The 22,078-nt window shown below is 38.3% G+C and overlaps 1 protein-coding gene across 1 annotated transcript in view; it reads left to right on the plus strand.

The window, feature by feature from the left end:
- The window catches only part of RP1 (RP1 axonemal microtubule associated), a 186,985-nt gene that overhangs the window by 21,583 nt on the left and 143,324 nt on the right, over positions 1-22,078 (plus strand). The window contains exons 6-17 of the mRNA XM_049828448.1: positions 310-469; positions 2,502-2,588; positions 5,621-5,753; positions 11,281-11,432; positions 12,027-12,105; positions 12,959-13,034; positions 14,600-14,676; positions 14,779-14,810; positions 14,951-15,080; positions 18,004-18,119; positions 20,107-20,268; positions 20,918-21,130. Coding sequence (XP_049684405.1) covers positions 310-469; positions 2,502-2,588; positions 5,621-5,753; positions 11,281-11,432; positions 12,027-12,105; positions 12,959-13,034; positions 14,600-14,676; positions 14,779-14,810; positions 14,951-15,080; positions 18,004-18,119; positions 20,107-20,268; positions 20,918-21,130 — 1,417 coding nt within the window. The remainder of the gene's footprint in view (positions 1-309; positions 470-2,501; positions 2,589-5,620; positions 5,754-11,280; positions 11,433-12,026; positions 12,106-12,958; positions 13,035-14,599; positions 14,677-14,778; positions 14,811-14,950; positions 15,081-18,003; positions 18,120-20,106; positions 20,269-20,917; positions 21,131-22,078) is intronic.

A 22,078-nucleotide genomic window follows, 5' to 3' on the forward strand; every position in this document is an offset into this window, starting at 1 on the left:
GAAAGCCATATTTAATACAACTTAATACAATATTTCAAAACTGTGTTTGAAAAGTGATCTACGTTCATGCAAATTTGCTTTCGTCATATGGCATACGCAGAGCAAAAGATCTGAATGCAACCTGACATTTCTTGATTTTTGCATGCCCAACATAGCAAACTCAATATTTACCTGAGGTAATTTTGTGAAATACGTATTTCTATATTCATTGGCATGGTATTATTTAGAATTTTGATTACTGAAATGCATTTTGCTTAAGAATCTTGAGTCTAAGTAATTCAGTGAGTCTTTTTATCTTTTGATAGCTAGGAAATGGAAGGTGTCAGTCCTCACCAGTGATATGCCATCTGCAGGAACAAGCTCAAAGGTTTATATTACATTGTATGGGGATCACAGCAGTTCAGGGCCTATTTTTCTTGATGGAGAGGAGGGGAAATTATTTCAGAGAGGCAATGAAGACATCTTCACAGTAAGTAATATATATTCATTGTGTTGCCCTCTTGTATCCTGGCAGATTGCATGACATTTCAAAATCCATGTGATGGAAAGACAGGTTTTTTGTATGGTACATATCTGGAAACAAGAAACAGGACTTCAATATAGAACTAAATAGTATCCTTTCCCACTCACCTATCCAAAGGTGATTTGATCCAACATATTTCTTGTCTGTTTAAGAACTACTCGTTAGTTTACATAGTGCCCAAGAAAATATGGAGAAATACAGGACAAGGGATACTTGTTTAGTTCTTAAATTTGAAATGGGGCTACAATATTAAAAATGAAATGAGGAAGTGAAGAATTAAGATATGGAGTAAATTTTTAACTTTGTCAAATACCTGCTGCTTTATTTAAATAATGGTAATTTTTATACTTGTAATAAAGTCTGTCTAGCTGAAGCTGCTTCTGCTTCCAGTTACACAAGCAAATTTCTCCCCAATCAGTCTTGTGGCATGGTGATTTAAGTGAGCCAGAATAGGTCTCTTATCAAAAGCTGCATAGCTTGAGTATGTATCTGGGATTGTCAGTGAGTGCCTGTAGCAGGTGTCAGCTATAGGGCCATATAACAAACAGGTGCTTCCATTGTTAGCAGCCAGCATAGCAAGTCGTCTTCTGAGAGAAGATGTTTAATGGCAACATTGATGAAGAGCTCACCTTTTTCACAACAGCCTTGTAGCTGCTTGGGATGTAGGAAATGCGATCCTTAGCCCTCTTCAACCTGATGGAGTTTCTCAGAAGAATCCAGCACCTCTGATAGTAGTATGCCATTTTCCATCTGTGATATCAAAAAAATCCAACTATAGGATTGAAAGGAGTAGGTAAAGTAAGTAACTGGGTACCTGACAGATAAAAATACCTTCTTCACAATAGATGTTGTTGGCTTTGTTTCCTAATTCCATTATTGCAATTAATTTCACCTCCAATGACTTTTAAATGCAAAATAAGGAAGCAGGCCCTGGATTGGGACCTAGGATTCTCCTTTTAGGTGAGTATCCATAGCACTGAATGCAATTAAGGAGTGCCTACTCGGAAATGTATAGAAAGAGAAAAGCCTCTCTGCTTGTGCTGTATGCTAGATCTCAGTTAACTCTGGTCTGTCCTTGCTGCTCTGTCTCTTTATTGTTTACAACACTGAGTTTGGGGAAGTTCATGGTACAGGGAACTCGGTTCACACCCACCTCTACACTGTAACTGAAAACATGAAAATCAAATTCTACAGGAAACAACAGAAGGGCAGCAAATCAAGCCTACATAATAAGAAAAAAAATGATACAGCAAGGAGGGAAGACACTCATGGTGTGTTTCCAGTTCCTTGAAGATAAGCTTTCTATTTCTATACTTAAGTTCACAACTAGTTGTTTGAGTAACCTTCACACAAAGTTATTCCCTCAGCACCTTGTTATCTGTACTGGACACACTCATCCAGCCTGCCCAAGAGCTAATCTTTCAAATACAGCTTTTCAATTTGATTTAATTGAAATGACTTGTAAAAAAGAAGCATCACAGCTGAATACAATTGTTTCCAAAATTGCAAGACATACCCTCCTGGAGGTACTCTACGTATGTGGGAGGTGAAACTCAGAGGTATATGGGAGGTGATTGGGAGACAGAAATAATTTCGTAGCAGGGACGAAAGGTGAGATGCTAAGCTGAGCCAGGTTTTAGGGTCAAGACACTTTTGGGTTTTAGTCATGCATTCAGTCTGTATTCATCTCCCACTGAGGCCAATGTTCAGTGGGGAGCAAAATAGCTACAGCAGCATCCTGAAGCCATTTAAATGGGGTTGGCAGACCAACAGGTGTTTTTTGAGGGTTGTCCTTTAAAAGAGCCAAGCTTCTAATGATTATCTGGAGCAAAATATTTTGGTATCACTTGTTTAAGTATCAGAATATTTAATTCTTCTAAACAAAAATGTCACCTGGCAGTTACTAAATGAATTTCTGTTGCATGTCTTTTCCTTTTAACGAATGTTCTGTGTTTCATCAGTTGTGTTTCTTTTACAGGTTAATACTGGAAACATAGGACATCTCTACAAAATACGTATAGGACATACGAATGCAGGAAACTCCCCTGCCTGGCACTGTGAAGAGGTAAAAGCAGTGAGAAAGAATTTTATCTTTCCAAAAGGGTATCAGCTATCACTATGTCAATGAGTCAAAATACGAGTCAGAAAAAATCTCTGGGATAAGTATATTAGCCTCATCAAGTACTTGCAGCTTCATTTAGGAGATTATTTATGAAGAAGTGTTTTTGTGTGGAATTAAAGGCGGCTTATGATGGTATGTCTTGGCTGTTTGTTTGCAGTTTAGTGAGAGCTGTACATTGTTTCTTTAAAAACGTATGGCTGGGCAGCAAGAGAGACTGCTTGAGCTGGCTGCTGTAGTCTGAGTCTTCTACAGTCTTTGTATGGTACAGTGTCTAGAGTTTGCCAAAACCCAGAAAGTCATTGAGCTCACTCTAGCCAAGTCCTCCTCAAATCTACGGCTGACACTGAGTCCTTTTGCGCAGCACCAGAGCTACGTTGCAAATGTTTCTAGTTCTGTTTCTCTGAGGAGAAAAAAGACAATAACAGGTTCTTTTCCCTCTTTATTTAAAAAAGGTCTTGATGGAGGTAAAGCAAAGATAATAAAGCAAAGAGAATCAGCTAGTTCAAGCCTCAGTCGTGAAGCATAATATATAGGTTTGCCAAGTATATAGGTTTCTGGACTGGGAATGAAAGGATCTGGCTTTTATGCTTAACATCGGTGATGTGCTATGTGTGCCAATGATATGCAATGCACGCCTGAAACACTTCCCTCTGGGCCAGAGTTTCTTATCCTTCAGTTAAGAGACAGCAGTTTATGAAGGGCTTTAGAAGCTACTGGTAAACTCATTGTTAGAATCGTACTTCAGGGTAAATCTAGATCTATCTAATGCAAAGTGTCCACTGAAGTTAAATATTCACTGATCAATGTTCAAACTCTGTGGCTATTTGATGCTTTAACTAGTTGTTTTCATCTGGGACTGAGACTCAGAAAGAAGACTAAGTAAGGTCTGGGCAGTGTTAACTGAAATTTAGGCAAGATCCTGTGAGTTCATACCTCTAGCCAATGCATGTCTACATTGAAATATTGTGTCACTGATAGTATCACTCCATCTAAGAGGTTTCAAGCTACAATTATGGGATTATATCTAAATTCAGGTGAGGATTGCCTGATTATAAAGCCTAGGTATTTGTTTTCCAGCTGTGCTGTGTTTTGGGGAATGCTGGAGTCAGAATACCATTTAAGATCTTTATTTCTTCTGTTCCTTGTTATTTTTCTTTTCATAATTGTGTGTGTGGAAACAGTGAAAGGGTGAAAAATACCTCATAGCTTTGTCCTGTGAGACAGAGGGACAGGTTACCAGCAATTTCTAAAGTGTATCAGAGTTAAGAAACTAGAAGAAAACAGTGGGTTTTCTCTTATAGAAAAGGTTCATTTATATGCTTAATCTTGGTATTAGAAGTTTTGGTTGTGATAAAATCTGACTCAACAAATGCACCTTTGCGAGTTTGTTGTACAGCACCCTCTGTGAATAGAGGCTGCACTGCCTGCTTTGTATAATACACACCCGTTTAAATTGAGAGCTTAAAGAAGCCTGACAAAAAAGGGAAAGAAAAAATGAGATGTTGTTATTCCCCTTTTCACTTCCCAGGTAGTATATATTTAATGAAATCAACAGTAAAATTTTAAAAGAAGGATTCAACGCTTCAGTGTGTTCCATTGATTCTTGGCTTACAAATTTTGTTTTTTCTCCTTACCAATTCTGAGTCGATCAGGCACAGTTTTTAGGCAGCGATTCATCAGCCAGGGTTAGGTCATTTGCTCTTTGCAACTTTGGGCACAAAGTCAAAGAAAAGAAATACATTCAACCAAACACACTTTATAAGCAACCTAGTTTTTTGTGTTGCAGGGAGCCAAAGGAGTATAGCCACTGATTTCTAGACTTCATAGAAGAGAAACAACCTACAGAGAGTTGGTCCAACACTTATTATCATTGCTCCTTGGGGAACCTACATTTTTCTGGAAGATCTGAAATGAAGAGAGGGTGCTTTACAACTGCAGAGCTTTTCTGGTAGTTAGGCATGCTAGTCCTCCATCAGTATCCCATGATTTCTGCGGCTGTGTCTGTACTGAGATGGTATCGGGCCTGCAAATGACCACAAAGTGCTGCTTCGCTAGCTCAAAGTTCCCTTTTCGAGATCCCTCAGTAGATGTTGACAGGTCAAGATGTGCCAGGTGTTTCAGACAAGATAAAGCTCTTTCTTTAAAGTTTAGTATTCAAGCAGTAAATGTGATAAAAGTGTTTCCAGTATTTCTGAATTTGTTCAATATTCTAATTAAGGAGATTAGATTCTGCAAAGCACAGAGGAGGGGTGCAATTACAGGTAAAAGTGTCTTTGCTTCTCTCTGTTGGTTCAAAATCTAGTGTGGCTAGTAGTATAAATTAGCATAATTAGGGACTATTCTAATATACAGCAGCCTCTGAGGTGCTTACTAAAGAATACTTTGAAGTACAAAATAACTAGAGCTCCTTCCCTTCTTCAGCTGGTGTGCATATGGTCCTTTTTCTGCTATATGCTAGAAGTTGGGCATGGAAGAAAATCGTGTGGGGCAGACTGGTGTTGGGGCTAGCACTTTCATGGTTTATGTATGTCACAAGCAGTGCTGAAGAATCAAACCCTGTTCTTTTCTTTAATTCCTGTTCTGATAAGAAAATAAGGTAAAGGACTATAGCTGCAAGCATTGCCAAACTTCCCAGTGAGAACTTCTGTGTTTGGTAAGCCATGCCACCTAGTGCCAGCCCACGTGGATATACCAGCTGGAACAACATGGCTATATTTTGTGGGATTGCGCCTGAGCTGCTAAACCCTGTCTCTTGGCTGCACTTGAGTTACTCTGCCCTGCACTTTCGAATCCGAGTGAAAAGTTGGATTGAGGACAGTTGTGTCTGGGAAGCAGACATGCCCCAAACCCATGGTTTTGTGATCGTGCCACAGAGCTCCACCTGCACAGATTTCAACAGCATCCCACACACTTCATATTCTGTTTGATCTGGACTGAGATCAGCAACTTAAATTGCAATTCTTGGTGCTGTTTAGGTGCAGTTGCTGAACCTGTTCTCAGGGGAGCAGTTTTCTTTCCCTGCACATCGATGGCTGGCCTGGGACCGGGCTGATGGGGAAATCTCTGTGGAGCTTCCTGTTTTACAGCAGGGTCAGCCTATTCTTCCAGGTAAGCACAATACCAGATCAGCTAAGTCAGGCCACAGACTGATGCTGAGAGAGCCGAGTTCGTTGTTTTCCATCAGGCTCTCTATTACTTTTTGGCTGCTACAACACTTTTTCTGTGTTGTTTTCCTGTGGTTACTGGGCGTGCTCAGGTAAAAGGTTAAGAATTCCTGGAAAGGAGATGGGGGAGTCTTTAATGCTTTGAATTTCACAGGTCCTTCAAAAAGACTCCTTCTTTGGTAAAATTTTCAGCATTTGTGTTTACTTTAAAATACAGGGAATAGTAAAGACACCTCACATATGCATAACTACCATGAAGCTATCATACATAAGTCAGATGGCAAACTCCATTTTCAATAACTGAGGATTATAGCTCCAGTATGATTGTTGTAGCTGCTCTTTTAGTTTCTTTCTTGTAAGTGGCTGAGACAGGCTTCCAGAATACTTTCAATTTATGGGTGTGGAACAAAACTTTAACAATATTTCAGAAGGCTATAAATCTTAAAGCTCCATTACACACTTAAAGATTGTATTGTAATTTTAAAGGTGAATGATGCCAAACAATACAAAAATTATTGGGTGTTGCTGATGTTATACTGTTTTAATGTTCTGCTCTACCATGCCAATTCCTGTCACCCATGCTGGTTGTTGTTGTTATATAGTCTCTCTGCTTCAGCAATGGGAAGGGGGTGGAAGGTCTGTGCTTGCACTTCTCTCCAAATGGCATTGTTCTTTTCTGGCCTAAGGAAAGTACAAGGGCATAGCAAGATCCTAGGAGAGGTGTGGGTGAGGGAGCAAGAATGCTGGGGCAGATTGCCATCCTGCAGGCTGTGATGACAGAGGGGGAAAAGTCATAACACCGCCAGTATTACTTATGCTGAGCTTTCACTAGAGTAAGATCCACCTGGGACAGATTCCATGCTTCCCTTCCCCTCCGCTCCCCTCTATCAACTGCAGAGGACAAGATTAATGAGATGAGAGAAACTTCAATTCAAAGTTTTCTAAAAACTACAGAACCCCTTTTTCAGAATGTTTAATACTATGGCAATGCTTGGTGTTATGCTTATGGGACTTTGTGTTGATCTTGCGAAATAGAAACGGTAACAGGCATTTCATTGGTAACAGATGTTGAGGGTGCAGGCTAGAGGAAGAAGATATAAACGAAATTGAGGGGCAGAAGTCCAGAACATGGCCCATGGATATGGGGAAACGTACCATGGGATAGTCACTCTCCTCGTAATAAAGAGCTGAGTGGCCTGGAGCTATATTTATGCCTATCTATGATGACTAAGCACTGAGATTAAGCGCCTGAAAAGAGCAGAAAAACAGGTTTGTGCCTCATTAATATGTCTTCAAGAGACAAAGAATAGCAGGAGAGATTTCCTCCAGTGATGTAGTTAGCAGCTGTAAATGGCTCATAAAATGCTGTAGAGAGAGGCTGGCCAGCCCTAACCGCAATGATTTTTGATCTTGAGTGGTTATAATCTTCATACCCTTGAGGACATGAAAAGCCTCAGAGGCAGTCAGCCTGCTTCCTCATAGGCTTAGTCTCTTTGGTCAGAAGACTTTAGTATTACTAGAGTAGGGGGACATACAAGCACATTGGTATAAAACCCAAACAATCCCCCTCCCTTTAAATAAACGTTAATTAATGATCCTTAAACATGTTAGATTGAATATGCTCCAATCCCCTACTTGCTGTATTTGTTCGTCCCCAGATGTTCTCTTGAGTAGTATTCTGCGACACTGACCTTACCCATCTTCTATAGTTTCCAGGCTTTTCTTTCCAAGTAGCTTGTTTCCTTGTTTCTGAGATAAAGATACAATGCAAGATTTTTATTATTAGGTAATCTTGGTGCATTGTAAAGTACAACGGCATACTTAAACTATCATCACAATCTGCATTTTGTAGTTAACAATTTCTCCCTCACACAAGAGAGGAAGAAAAGAAATTTAGTGCATTTCTGCCAGCTTCAGTATAAGAGGGGTCATGCTGAAGGCTTTGGAGAAGGCAGTTTCATCTCCAACTTAGTAATTGAAAGACAGGCTGTGTGTCTTTTTGCCAATATCATATTTCTGCATGAGACAGTGAAAAGAGAACACAGCTTTTAACTTCAGTGCAGATAGTTTGATAACAGAACAGTGAAGAGGTCTGCATTCAATCTGAAACAGAGATGATGAGAGGCACTTTAAAAACAATTTCTGAATAAAAAAAGGCTGAAACACTTTCTGATTTAACAGCCTTTCTTTTTCAAAGCAAAAATGTCCGAATTAAACTGTTAAGAAGTATTACATAGAGACTTTGTGACTCTAATGCTCAGGGACTGAACACCATTTGTTTGCCTTTTTATCCTCAGCCACCCTAATTTTATCCCCTTCTGCTCATGTTTTGTGACGTAATCTTTAATTATGTAATGATGAACTACTTGCTGGAGATAAATCAGAGTTACACAGTGTTTGGTGGCTGGTGGACCTTTGCTTTTCTTTCGACCGGCTTTTCGGTATCTCTTGCAGAAACTAGAAAATAGATAATGAAGGAGGGAATGATAGGAACAGAGAGGATTGTTGTGGTCTTAGACATGGGACTGTTGGTCTGGAGAAATGAATTCTCTGCCTCTGCCATGGTCTGTTCATGAGGCACCTGTTCATTTGGGTGCTGTAAAGAAAAAATTTGGCGACGTAAATAGATCAGATGGTGATATGGTAAATGATGTGGGTAAAATACAGTATTAATTAACAGTTCCTAAATGAAAACTATTTTGAGTATTGAGCCAGGTGTACTCTGAGAAAAAAATAGTACATGACTACGCTGCTAACTAAAGATTGTCGAATGCTTCGGTGCCTTAAATGTGGCTGGCTTTTGTCCAAATAATAATAGCTGATCTGAAAAAAGATAGGTGTTTTACCTCCTTGGTCTATCTCTCATATTCATAAGCATAGGGGAAAGAATTACATTTTGTAAATAATCTTAACCCTTACACTTTCTAATTTCAGAATGCTCTGTTTACAGATGTAATGTTCTACACTTGTAGACAAAAATAGATGTAAAGAATACAGTTCCTTCTGTTAATCTCTGTTCTGCACACTTTTCCATGGAACATCTGAAGGAAAGAATCATAGAATAGCTGAAGTTGGAAGGGACCTATAAGGATCATGAAGTTCAACCCCCTGCTCCTTGCAGGACTACCTAAAACTAAACCATGTTACTACGGGCATTGTCCAGACACTCCTTGAACTCTGACAGGCTTGGTGCCGTGACCGCTTCCCTGGGGAGCCTGTTCCAGTGACCGACCACCCTCTCAGTGCAGAACCTTTTCCTAATGTCCAGTCTGAACTTCCTCTGATGCAGCTTCATTCCATTAAGAGAGTCACTGTTTCCTAGGATAAAAGCTGTTAGCATTGTAAATACTCATAAATACTTATTATAAAGCTGGGATGATCCCTAGGCTTATGAGAGGTAGAGAGAAGTGTAAAAAAATTGTGAAAATTGCTTGAATTTTTAAGTTGGCTATTTTAAGCCTCTATGCTGGATTTATTAATAGCATATGTCTACAGTACAATACTTCAGTGGAGTTTAGAGTTACCCAGTCATCATCTCAAAATGAGTTAGGTCTGATGCTAGAAGCAAACTAGCACTAGCGTTCTGTGTGGGCATATTAAAATAACCTGTGCAGAGTGCTTACTGTTTTAGCTAGATTGTTACCATTACCCAAACTGAATTCTTTAAAGACAGCTTGTATAGTAACCTGCACACAAATGCCATGTAAATAAATGTGAGATAATCATAAAAAAAAATAAGCATCAAGGGAAAAGTTGTAAACACTGAATGGCCACTTAGTGCAATTGCAGATATGTACTGATCATGAATAAATTTTCACTGGTTATTATAAGAAGGTGTTTGTCCATCAGAAGAGTGAGATGTGGGAGCGACCTCCTTCAGAGGATTACAGTCAAGCTTCACAACATATTTCAAGTGGAAACTGAAAATTGAATGGTGATAATGTTGATGTTGTTCTGGACCCAATGGTACAGAAACTCTTTTGTACTTGCAAGACAGAGAAGCACAAGGAAACCTATATTTGGAAGAAGAGCTCTCCCCCTTTCACTCTCTCCATACCTCACTTGGTCTAACAAAATATTGTAACTGTATGTTGGCATAAACCTTGTTGTTCCCATGTTTCTAATGAAGATTATAACTGAATGCTTTTATCTTAATTCTGATGTTATGGGGTTCCTACATCTGCATTTTAATGACCACCATTTCTATTGATACATGTTTTTACGTATCATAGTCTTTATCCCAGTTCCATTGGATTTTCACTCAAATTTAATTTTATTTGCATTATCCATTTCTGTTAAATAATCAGTTTATTGAATTTGAGTCCTAGGTTTTTCCTCCCAAATTTACAGCCTTTAAAGAATTTCCTTATGTAATGTAATAGAGGAAGTCTATACTATCCTATTGCATGAATCGGTAAAATAATAAAACAATGCAACTTTCTGGGTTCTGAGGTCCTAGAAAACTAAAACAATGGGGCTAGATTTTTGCTCGTTTGGTTAACCAGTGCATTCAAAATATTAATGGCTCCTGTTGCTTGTTATAGTTTTGATCTCACCACTTGCAGTAAGGCTAATCTTGGATTTATGTTATTTACCTTTCAGCTTGTCATGGTTTAACCCCAGCCAGCACCTAAGCACCACGCAGCCGCTCACTCACTTCCCCCCCACCCAGTGGGATGGGGGAGAAAATCAGCAAAAGAAGTAAAACTTGTGGGTTGAGATAAGAACGGTTTAATAGAACAGAAAAGAAGAAACTAATAATGATAACACTAATAAAATGACAACAGTAGTAATAAAAGGATTGGAATGTACAAATGATGTGCAGGGCAATTGCTCACCACCCACCAATCAACGCCCCATTGGTCCCCAAGCCAGCGATTCCCCGCCCCCACTCCCCAGTTCCTAAACTAGATGGGACATCCCATGGTATGGAATACACCGTTGGCCACCTTGGGTCAGGTGCCCTGGCTGTGTCCTGTGCCAACTTCTTGTGCCCCTCCAGCTTTCTCGCTGGCTGGGCATGAGAAGCTGAAAAATCCTTGACTTTAGTCTAAACACTACTGAGCAACAACTGCAAACATCCGTGTGTTATCAACATTCTTCTCATACTGAACTCAAAACGGCACCATACCAGCTACTGGGAAGACAGTTAACTCTATCCCAGCTGAAACCAGGACAAGCTTTATGCTGATTTAAGGTGATGCTGTAGGACAATGACATACTATTGTGTATTTAAAGTTCAATTCTATTTGCATTCCCCATAGTGACAGTCTGGGATGAAAGACAGAAGTGTAACACCAAAGCAAGTTTGTACATTATTTTACTTAATATTGACTAGGATTTTTAAGGTTCTATACTCTAACTGTCCTTGACACAGCTGTATTTGGACTCTACAGGCACATTCACAGCTAGATATTATTGTAACTATAATAGTGTTTGTGATATGAAAGATTGTCACCTTTTATTGTCAGTGACTGTCTATGAAGTGCATGTGACAACAGGAGAATTGTGGAATGCTGGAACTGAGGCTGATGTCTATATTTCTGTCTATGGAGAAAAAGGTGATACAGGATCAAGACAGCTGCTCAGATCACAGAAACCCAAGAAATTTTTAAAAGGACAAGTAAGTGAGATGGGGCGTTTTCTGATATGTTTGGCTGGCTTTTCTCTCTCAAGTGGGTGGTTATCCCAGGCAAGGTGCAGTTAGAAAAGAGATAATTACTGCATTCCAACGTTTCCCCCAAATTCCATAATGAAGCCAAAAATACTTTCTAAAGGTATACCAGTGCTTTTGGAAGACTGAATTTTCATTTATAAAATAGGTAAGCTGTGTACTTTTTTTGATTCTTCTAAAAATTTGATTTAATAAGTGAGGAGAAAATGAAACTTCACATTTTATGTCAGCATTTTTAATGTTGAAATCTGCTGTAATTTGTAATTGTTTAGCCAGTTAAGCTTTTGGCAGGTTTCTCTTTTCTGACTCTGATCCCATTCATTTGAATGGAACTACTCCCATTAGCAAAGTGATCAGGCTTACTTTTTTCTTCTATTTCAGGAAACCTGTCCTTCTTGGTTTGTTCTCTCCTTATCGTTGTCTGGTATTTCAAAGGATGATCTTGACAGAAGAGTTCTGTGGGTTTATGGGTCTTTGGGATTCCAGGGCTGAAGAATTCTCTTAGAATTTAGATTTTACTGAAATTTTCTTGATTGATTACAGACTGACATCTTTGCTGTTGAAGCTGTGCACCTTGGACATTTGTACAAGATTGTTATAGGACACAGTGGTCTTGGATCAGGTCAGAAATCTCTCTCTATAGTCCCTGAATACTGCCTGCAAAGTTATTAACCTTTTCTTTGAAATACAATACATATTTCTAAAACTGAATATATGAAAATATTTAAGAATTGGAAGACAAAGGCTTCTAAGAAAACTGTTCAAGTGACAGTTACCTTATTTATCTCAAATTTCAAATATTTTGTGTTCACTTTCACTATACTCTCAACCATTGTGTTAAGGACACTATTGGCTACTGTTCTGTCATTTTTTACTAATCCCTATGGAAAAACTGTGAAGAAGGGGAGCATCTGCATGATGAGACTTTGAATATGTCTTGTGCAGTCTGCGTTATAGGTAAAATGGGCTATTATAATTTTAGGTTGATTAGCATTATCAGTTACACTGTAAAGATGCAGTTGGAAATTTTGGCTACACTGTCTTGTCATTAGACACCCAATTAATGGTGAAATTCAAATTACTTGCAGTCACAAGACCTGTTTTTCAAACTTGAGCCTAAATATTGTAAAACAGCAATTTATTTTGAGCCATGGTAAGCTGCTATCTAATCTTTTTGATATTTTGATTGGCAAAACAAATAAGTGTCATAGTTAAATGAAGGAGGGATGTGCAGCACGCAGGGCTATGACAGCCAGGGAGGGACCTAGTGGTTTGCAGGCCAATAAGCAAGCTCTACAGTACCTGGAGCAGGTAGTGTCTTCTCTCCAGCCATCAGGGCAGCTGGGACTCTAGCAACCTGGCAGTGGAGCTGCAAATTTTGCAGTTCCAGCAGAAGAGAGAAAGCCATAGTAAGTCAGACTTCACTAAATCTGCCTCTCATGAAGTAACTTTTAAAACAATTTATTTATTCTAAGGAAACGGCTGGTTTCTGGACAAAGTTGTAATCAAGGATCCTGTAACAGATTTGGATTATACTTTTCTTTGTCACAGGTTGGTGGTCTTTCATTTGGCTTAGATTTTTAATAGATTTGTGATTCCTCATAGTTTTTCTTCTGAAATACCAAGGAAAATATGTGTTTCCTAAAAAGTGAGCTGAAATAGTCTGACTCTTTTTACAGCTCTCTGAATTGTCCCTGTCCCAAATCTCTGGTGCATTTGAGCTAATGAAAAAGCAATAAAAAGCTCTGCCTAGGAACTTTCCATTCTTGCGCCTTGCGAACTATTCCAGATGTGTTTTTTTGACACATTTCCCATATCCAACACCTTGGATCTGACACCAGCAGGTCCATCCATTCTCCCATCATGTGATGCAAGGCTTTTCAGAAGAGTGGGTTGCTGTCTCTCTAGCAGACTGATTCTACTTTACTGAAGTTAATGTGGAGATAAACTCGGGGTTCAGTGAGCTCAGGTTCAGACTTTAAGATCCTGTGAAAAGGCTATCACAAACGCAGCTACCTGACCACAACTCTTTTTCTCATTTGCCTTGCAGCCTGTCACTGAGCTGCAACATAATTCGAAGCAATCCTAACTTCCCTGCCTTTTCCCTTGCAGATGTTGCTGCTCTGAATCTTCTGTTCTATAGCTCATTTCTAATTTTATCTATGCCTGATTAATTCTCAACACCTTACGGAAAAATTATAATTGATAAAGATCAGCGCAAATATTAGGAATGGTAAAGTCCAGTCACGTATGAATCTAGCTGCAGCTTGCCAGTGGCACCTCAATTCTATTTTCTCCTCTCACTTCTGTGAGTGAATAAATAACTGCCTGAGACAGCTCGGAGTGAGCAATGTGCACAGTGAAACTGATTTATGTGTGAGTAAGGGCTTTCTGCCTATCAGATACAGCACCTCATCTTTGCCTGACCTAATTTTGATTCTGTATTCTAGATGAGATGAACTGCTATGAAGAGATCTATAATGCTAGCTAGCTTCATACATAATTTAGGGAGAGTTCAAATCCATTTCAGGCAGAAAAATGCAGGGTATGTGCTAGTTACTGTTAGAGTCCTACACCATACTTGCTGATCTTGCTCCCGCAGTGCGTGAATCCTTTTGACTCAAATGGAGTTAGACTTAACTTATATAAGTAGATGTGAGGCAGGTCCGATGGCATTGTAAAAGCATAGTTCAGACATGGTAGAAGTGTTGCCAGTGTTGGATTTGCCTCCCTGTATGGGGATTTTCAGGGCATGGAACAATTTGCATCCTGCTGTAGCCTTCTTGCAGACAGTAAGAGCAAACATCACGACCACTGCACCTTTTGTTATTGTTCTGGGATCAATATGAGTTCTCTGATTTGTAATAATTGGCTTAGGCCCTTGTACCTCAGTCCAGGAAAGCATTTATTTATAAGTTTCATCAAGAACGAACAAACCAACCCATTTTTGCCAAGGTCAATCTCTTTTCACTAAAGCTGGATTTTTGTATTGCTGTTTGTCAGCCTGGAGACTTTATTAAATAGAACAGCAAGTACCAGTATGCAAGTGCCATGTATACAGTATTGTGGGAGTTGCCAGTCAAGGTTATATTACTGAAGTGGGTTCTGGTTTTTAGGTGGCTGGACCAGGGGCAGGATGATGGCAATATTGCTAGAGAACTGACTGTGACAGATGCCAGCACATTTCCAGGACGTAAGTGAAAATTGGTGGGGAGGAGAACCCAGCCTCATTGCAATGGCGTCAAATGGAATGCGAATGCTCTGTAAATTAATTACTTGTTTCTTATCTGTACAGGACAAGAGCTAGAACTCAAGAGAGAAGAAACTGTAAGAATGTACCTTTCAATTTTTATTTAAACCATTCAAATTATGCTTTGAGTGAAATCAGGTCAGTTGTTCTCATGTATGTCAAATTCCTGTGTATCATCTTCTCATAAGTCTTTTCTGCTTGTTGTTTACAAAACCAGTGGGCTACCGAAAAGTGGAAATTTCAGAAAGGCAATACACTTCAGTTTTACAACAGGCTCACCCGTGGCTTCATTTGCCTCAGTCCAGATACCAGAGTTGATGCTCTTGGTGACAAGAAAAACAAATATGGTAAAGTATTTTTTTATGTGGATGTTTGCATAAAAGATACAAGAAAGAAGGAGGACTTTATAGTTCACTGTGATTTCATACAGTGATTCCTGTAATGAATAGGAGTAAATAATTATAATAAACATTTTCCTTACTTAATGTATTTACAGGTACTAATGGCTATAAGAATTCAGAAATTATATGCTTGGTTTATATATTAAGCACAAGAAAAAAGGCTCATATGGTATTTTGTCACTGGGTTTCCCTTACCAAATAGAAACTTGTCATCTGCAGTTTAGTGCTCTCATGGAACTGCCATGGGAAGGACAGCTACAGCCTTTTGTAACTAGATCCATCTAAGCTAACGAGTTCAAATTTCCAGGTAAAGGTCATTAATAGGGATTATATGGATATGTGTGTGTGTGTGTGTATGTATTTATAAAAATTCATTTTGTTCTATCCTTGTCATTGATTTTAATGGCACCCTTCCAGTTCCTCCTCTATATCAGCTTCCATCCTACCGTGTTACTAAGACTTAACTATAATAGATATCCTATTAGGCACACATATTTTCATTACCTTTGCAGTGATGGAGCTACTCAGCCTTTCTGACATCTTCCCAGGGACCTTACTCACATCTTTTTGGAAGTGATAGAACAGAATCTTTCAGGACACACCAAAGAGTGCGTGGAGAGCAGTGCAACCAATACTCCTTAGCATGGCCTATAAAAGCACCTCAGAAAAACTGCACCAGAAAACTCAAATGTGTAATACGGGAGATCAGTAATATTACAAACATTGAAAGTGGGTGTTAACTATGTTGTACTGAAGCTCTTATTAGTTAGCAGTTTTGGTGCTTGTGTTCAAAGTATTTGGTGATTCAAACACTGAATAACTCTTATCTATGGCTTTAGGATTTGCAAGTGTCTTAAATGCCTGAAAGCAGTTGCACAACATTGTATTGCCCTTCCTCCAAGGGGATCCATATAGGATCACAAACTGTGAATTACTTGGTGACAGACCAAACTACCTGCTTGTAGGAATTTGGTCTCTAATCTGTGCTGACGCAGTAAGCATGTCTTTGCTGCTCTTTAATGCTGTGTCTTCAATTGGTGGATTGTATCTGATTTGATTTAGACAAATCAGATCATTTAGACATCACAGAGTTCATAATCTTCTAACATGCAGAATTCAAGTTCACACTGCAGACTGTTTCCCGACTTTCATCTAGACGTGCTTTCCTTTCTATAAATTAATGCATTTCTAAGGGTATTTTTCAGACATAAATGTGACATTTTTATTGCATTCTGTACCTTTTTGGTACATTTTTACCTGCTAAATGTAAAATTCATGAGTGTTATCTCCACAATTTTAAATGAATAATGTGTATAATTGTGCAAGTACCAAATCTGATGCACAACTACTAAATATCAGTAAAGATGATAAATACAACTAAATATATTAAAAAGAAAGATCAAAAAAAATTTGGTATAAACTGACTGTTAATTAATTTAGATTCAAAGTCAGAAAAAATAAGCAGTGTGATCTGCAACCCCCCAAGGATTTAGTAATACTTAGGAATTAAACTGGTAATCAAAAAGAGCTTGATTTTTCTGATCAATATGATAAAGTTGCCCTGATATCAGAGGAACAGAGTTAGTGACCCAGGAAGAACCATGTATTCTCTTTTTATCGTTCTGAGTACAAAATGAACACAAGTACAAAATGAACACAGACACCTATCATGCAACTCTTCTGCCTTTAGAACAACATCTTTCTCCCTTATCTTCTTTCAGATTTGTTTGTTTTACTTATATGTGCAGTAATTTACAAAGCGTCTAGAATAGTCATGTGCAACAGAAGTCACAAGTGCTGACTTGGGAATGTTGTTTCAATTTTCATTTGGGGGCCCTGCTTCCTTGTGTGTACTTTGGAATAAAATCCCCTGACATAAATTATCCACCTATCTTTCCTAATAGAAAACTCTGCATTTCAGATACTGGTAGAACTGTTTATTTGTCTTCAGCAGATCTAAAGCAATATAATTCAAATGCCTTCAAAGTGCTGATGGCATATTATATCATATGATGATTTGGTTTAGGGTTTTTTAATTTCTTAGGAAGCTTTATCTCTATCTGAAAGCAGAGGCCCATTGTGGCAGTCATGTGTCTTCCCCATCTTGCCCCAAGGACTGGAAGCCCCACCTGTATTTTATGATTTCTGGCATCATCCTGATGGGCACAATGATCCTGGGCTGTATAATTCTCTTGGTCCCAATGACACCTTGAAAATCTTATGTTATGGACACCACAGGAGTCCTCCAGAGACAGCTGCATCTTACAAATAGGCAATGTAATGTAGTGGTAGAACAGTTGTTTTAAAAAATCAGCTGTTGCTGCTGGAAAAAATAGAAATGGCACCACTTTAGCTTTTATCAGTATTTTGTAGCTATAAGAGGTAATTGTTCAGAAAATTGGCCAGATTTAAAATTTTAGAAGCCATGAACTATGCTGCAAGATTTGCTTTACAAATTCTAATATGGACACAGAGAAAATGGATTCTCTTTTCCTACCCTAGAGCTTTATGTTCCCTACATAATCTGTTATTTATCATGTAAATTCATTGCTATAGCCCAGTTCATTAAGCTGGAGTCCTCAGCTCCTTATTATGGATTTTTTAAAAATATATATGCTGATAAAAAGAAATTTGTTCCTTATCATTAGCTCTCAGAGTTTTTCTCCTCAAGGCAGTGAATAGACAGTAGTCTCAGGATGCCCTTTCCTGAAGTAATGTGAGGATTCATTGATCAGAGAGGTTAAACTGTTAAGTTAAACACTTAATTAATTCTTTTCCCTTGAAAATGATAAATCATCGATTGGAATTAAATGCAAATATGAAATAATATACCTTCATACTTCTAACATTTTTTTCATTTAACTCTTAGGTCTTTTTGATGTAAATGTCAAGAGGAGAAATATATGTATATTCAGCAGTCATCAGATGCCACATCTTGCTCTTGCTCTTGTCAATGGCCATGTAATTGGAAAGGTAGGAAATGCTGTTACTGAATTCTACTTCGTAATTACATGTCATTGTTTGATTAAAAATAAAGCTGTTTTTAATCTGTCTAATAGATAATTGTGCTTCCAGTCAGATAAGGAGTCAAGAATTGCAAAACTGAACCCAGGAAATTGCCAATGAATAGGCAAATTTAGACGTAGGGCTTTGTTTCTTTCATAGTTTACTTTTACTCTTTGGTAGGATTTTTTTAATAGACTAAATGATTTGATGCAGGAATTCTAGGCCATTCCAAGCTGTAATTTATATCAGCTTGCCACATGTTGACAAGGTACATGGAATGCCCTAATATCAGCTTTTTTTGGATAAGTATAAATTCTAAGGATTGATTTTAAATGCCCGTTTTTCCTTTGTGTCTTTTTCTAAGTAACATGCCTGTCATAAGCCAACCAATACATTCCAGATTTGTTTTGATTAATTTTGATTTGTTTCATCCCATCTTCAAAGTCTTACTATTGCCTTTCTTTCTCAGAACTTGCAGTATAGAAGTAGGCAAATGGAGTTGTAGAGGTTAGTTCTTTCTGATTAAACTCTTCTACTGATGAGGGAAGAAGCTCTTTCCTTTTTACTTTTTCAACTTCTTCCCCTTATTTATCCAGTGGATAATTTCATAGTCAAAGCTGGTGTCATTCCTTTTTTACATGATGTGCATTGACCTTAGTGGGAATAGTGTATTCTCAGTAGAGTTAGGTTTCTCAGTGGTGATAGCGTCAGGCTGCCAGGCAAATTGTCAGACCTTCTTGCAGGACTTTCTAGTGTTCATGCTCATTAGTATAATTCTGATACAAAGAACCCCTTGCATTCTGTCACATAGCAGTATATCTTACTACAGAGAGGTTATTTGGGTACTTAAATTTGAACTTTCTCTTTTCTGCTTTGCTACTGACGTGCTTTATGATTTTGAGCAACCTATGGAAAATCTGGTTCTCGATTTTCATATTTTTAGTTACACAAGATGTTCTTTTTCCCAGGGAATGTGAAAAATGTTATCATTTAAAACTTTCTGAGGTCCTTGGAATGAAGATAGGTAAATGTAAACCAAAAAGGCAATACAAAAATTGCAATTGACCTTACAATACACACTTAATTATACTTTGAGGACATGCTGTCTCACTTGTTTCACAACCACTTCTAAAATCCATACAATTTTTCCTTTACTTTTGAAGGTATATTGAAACTAATAGACAATTTTTTTTTTGAGTATGAAGCTTTTTCTTCAGAGGTTAATGCCTTGAAAAAGAAAATTTTCTCTAGAAATATTGATTCTCTGATGTCTTAAAAATGCTGAAAACATGTTAAATGATGTAAGCCAGAAGTCTCTTAAATGATTGGGCTGATTATTAACATTTTACATTTATTAGAATCCTAGTTTTATTTAAATATGAGAATGATGATGGACTTGATAAAGTATTTGAATATGTATTTTGTATATTGTGTCTTCTATACAACGGGATCATGGAGTCTGCAAAACTGAACAGGCAAGCGTGGATAGCGTGTTGCTTTACCCTTTCATGTAAAACTTCCGAATCCTTAAGTGTTTCCTGTGGGAACAGTGTAAATGAATGAGGACAAACACCGAGGCAAAAGAAGGAGGGCTGGTGATGGAGAATTACTGTAGTTCATTTCCTGACTATGTCAGGTTTGTACTTCTTTGCCATGGTTGTAGGCTGTGACTCTAACTCTCTCTCCAGTTGAGGCACCCAGGTATCTTTCATATTATCCTCAGGTATGTGTCATCTTGAGATGAACTGTTTCTGTGCTTTGAAATTCCATGGAATCTACAATTTTAGGACTTAAGTGTTAGGACTGAAAATCTGAAAAATATAAAGATGTTTTCATACTAGACCGGTAGCATTGTGGGAACGTGAACAACATGGAAACTATATTGTGATACTCTCTCTTTTGGATTTCGCCATATAGTTCATATAATTTCTTATTCCCACTTTGACTATGCTAGAGCAAAGACAAGACGTGCTGTGAGCTCTGTGTTCACCTTCAACCAAATGGTTGTGCCATTCTCGAGTCGGCCAGGAGCCCAGGTCACACCGTTATGTTCAATCTTCAAGGACAAGTAGCTGATGAAACAACAGGATATGCTGGACTTTCCAAAGAATTTGTCGTGCATGTCAAGGTAAGGTGAGCAGAGGGAACTTTAGAAGACTCTTCTAAAATTTACTGTTACAAAGCCGATCATAGCTAATCGAATGTCAAAGGATTGCGAGCTGAAGAGGGATCCTCTCCCATGAGGTTGAAGGAAAACACAGTTTAACAGGTGGGCACCGGAGACTTGTTCTCCTTTACCGCTCTCCTGGGGCAAGCGATGCTGATGCTGCCCCCGGTACATGCAAATAGGGTGGGCTGTTACCCAGAAACGATGCGCCTCTAAACTTTTTAGTAAACCTTCCAAAAGTAGGAAGGTAGGTACATACAGGAGAGCTGCCTGGGAAATTACTTAATGTGAAAAGAGAACAAGCCCCTTATCTTGCCACACTCCTTGTGCTCTGGATGTTGTGCCGTGTGCTGCTGAACGATAAAAAGCGGGGAAGCTGTGGACTAGGGAAGGATTTCCACTGTCCAGGTTAGTGTCTGCACAGAAAGCAGCAAATATTCAAAGGCTGGAGGTATACATGAATTACTTGGGACTTACTAATTTACATTTTATACATGAAAATGCATTAATAAGTGCTTAAAATAAATGAGTATGAACAACACAAATGGCAAAGTGTGATATGGAGAAAAGCTGGGCTATTCACAAAGGATTTCTTATCTCTGAACTGAAGGGTGTGTTTCACCATGGTGCCATCATTCTGCTCAACACAAGTCTCTGCCAGGCTCTGTCTCTTAGAGCTGATGGGACCTGCAGCGGAGCAGGTCAGCAGCAGCAGGAATCCTACTGGAAGGTGCATAAAATTGGCTCTGGAGTCTGCATGTTTGAAAGTGTGAGAAACCCAAGAATGTATCTGAAGATCAAAGATGATCAATGTAATGGAACAGTAAGCCGTTCTTGTTTGTATTTCTTTCTGCAGATAGTTTGAGTAAATTGTCAGTGATAGCAGAGATTTTTTTTCTTTTGCTTGTTTGGATAAAAATGGGATAAAACATTGTTGACAGCTAAAATTTTTCAGATCTTTTCCTCCACTTGCCCAAGGAAAGATAGAAAAATATAGCAAGAGAAGCTGCCATGTCTATTTGGCACTTGATTGTAAAGATCTGATTATATTTTTAAACTATTGAGAATGTGGATGTAGTTAAAATTTATTGGTTGCTAGATAGCTGATGACTCTCTGTCAAGTTTCTGCTGTGCCAATTTAATTTATATTAAACAACCACAGTTATACTGGTGTGAGTTTGGAAGATGTTGAAGTGATGTTGACATCCTAGCTTTTACAAATGATTCCGTTTTGTCTGAAATGAAGAACCTGATTTTTTTTTTTTTTTCTATCAGGCAACCACATAGAGTTTATTCTTGAAATACCTCACCAGTAGCCTGTATATTTAGTAATAAAATTAGGCTTGGGGGATGATTGAAATATTCTGATTTTTTGTACCTATAATATTCTCTACCTGCTAGGCATTTAGCTATTGCAGATTTACATCTGAGAGCAAGAAAATGAGACATTAGTGTTTACTCATTAGACTCAGTGTTTACTAATCCTATGTCTGTTTGCTGATATGAACTGATATAATTGTTTTGAATGTGGCAGAGCACAAACATGTTCAGGGGTTTAAAGTGGTATTGAGTCTAAGTAAACTGGTGATAAAACCCAGTAATGAATAATTAAGATGTAAGTTGGTTAAGTGGGAAACTCCTTTGAATATATCCTAGACTTTGTCTAAATCTTAACAGAAATCAGAATGCTTTCATATGCGATCTTCCACTTGCTCAAATTATGTGATCAGTGTTTCTGTTCGCAAAGGAATAAGCAAGGCCAAGATATGTG

This window comes from Accipiter gentilis, chromosome 2 (assembly GCF_929443795.1).
Source record: "Accipiter gentilis chromosome 2, bAccGen1.1, whole genome shotgun sequence".
In the NCBI taxonomy this organism is placed as follows: Eukaryota; Metazoa; Chordata; class Aves; order Accipitriformes; family Accipitridae; genus Astur; species Astur gentilis.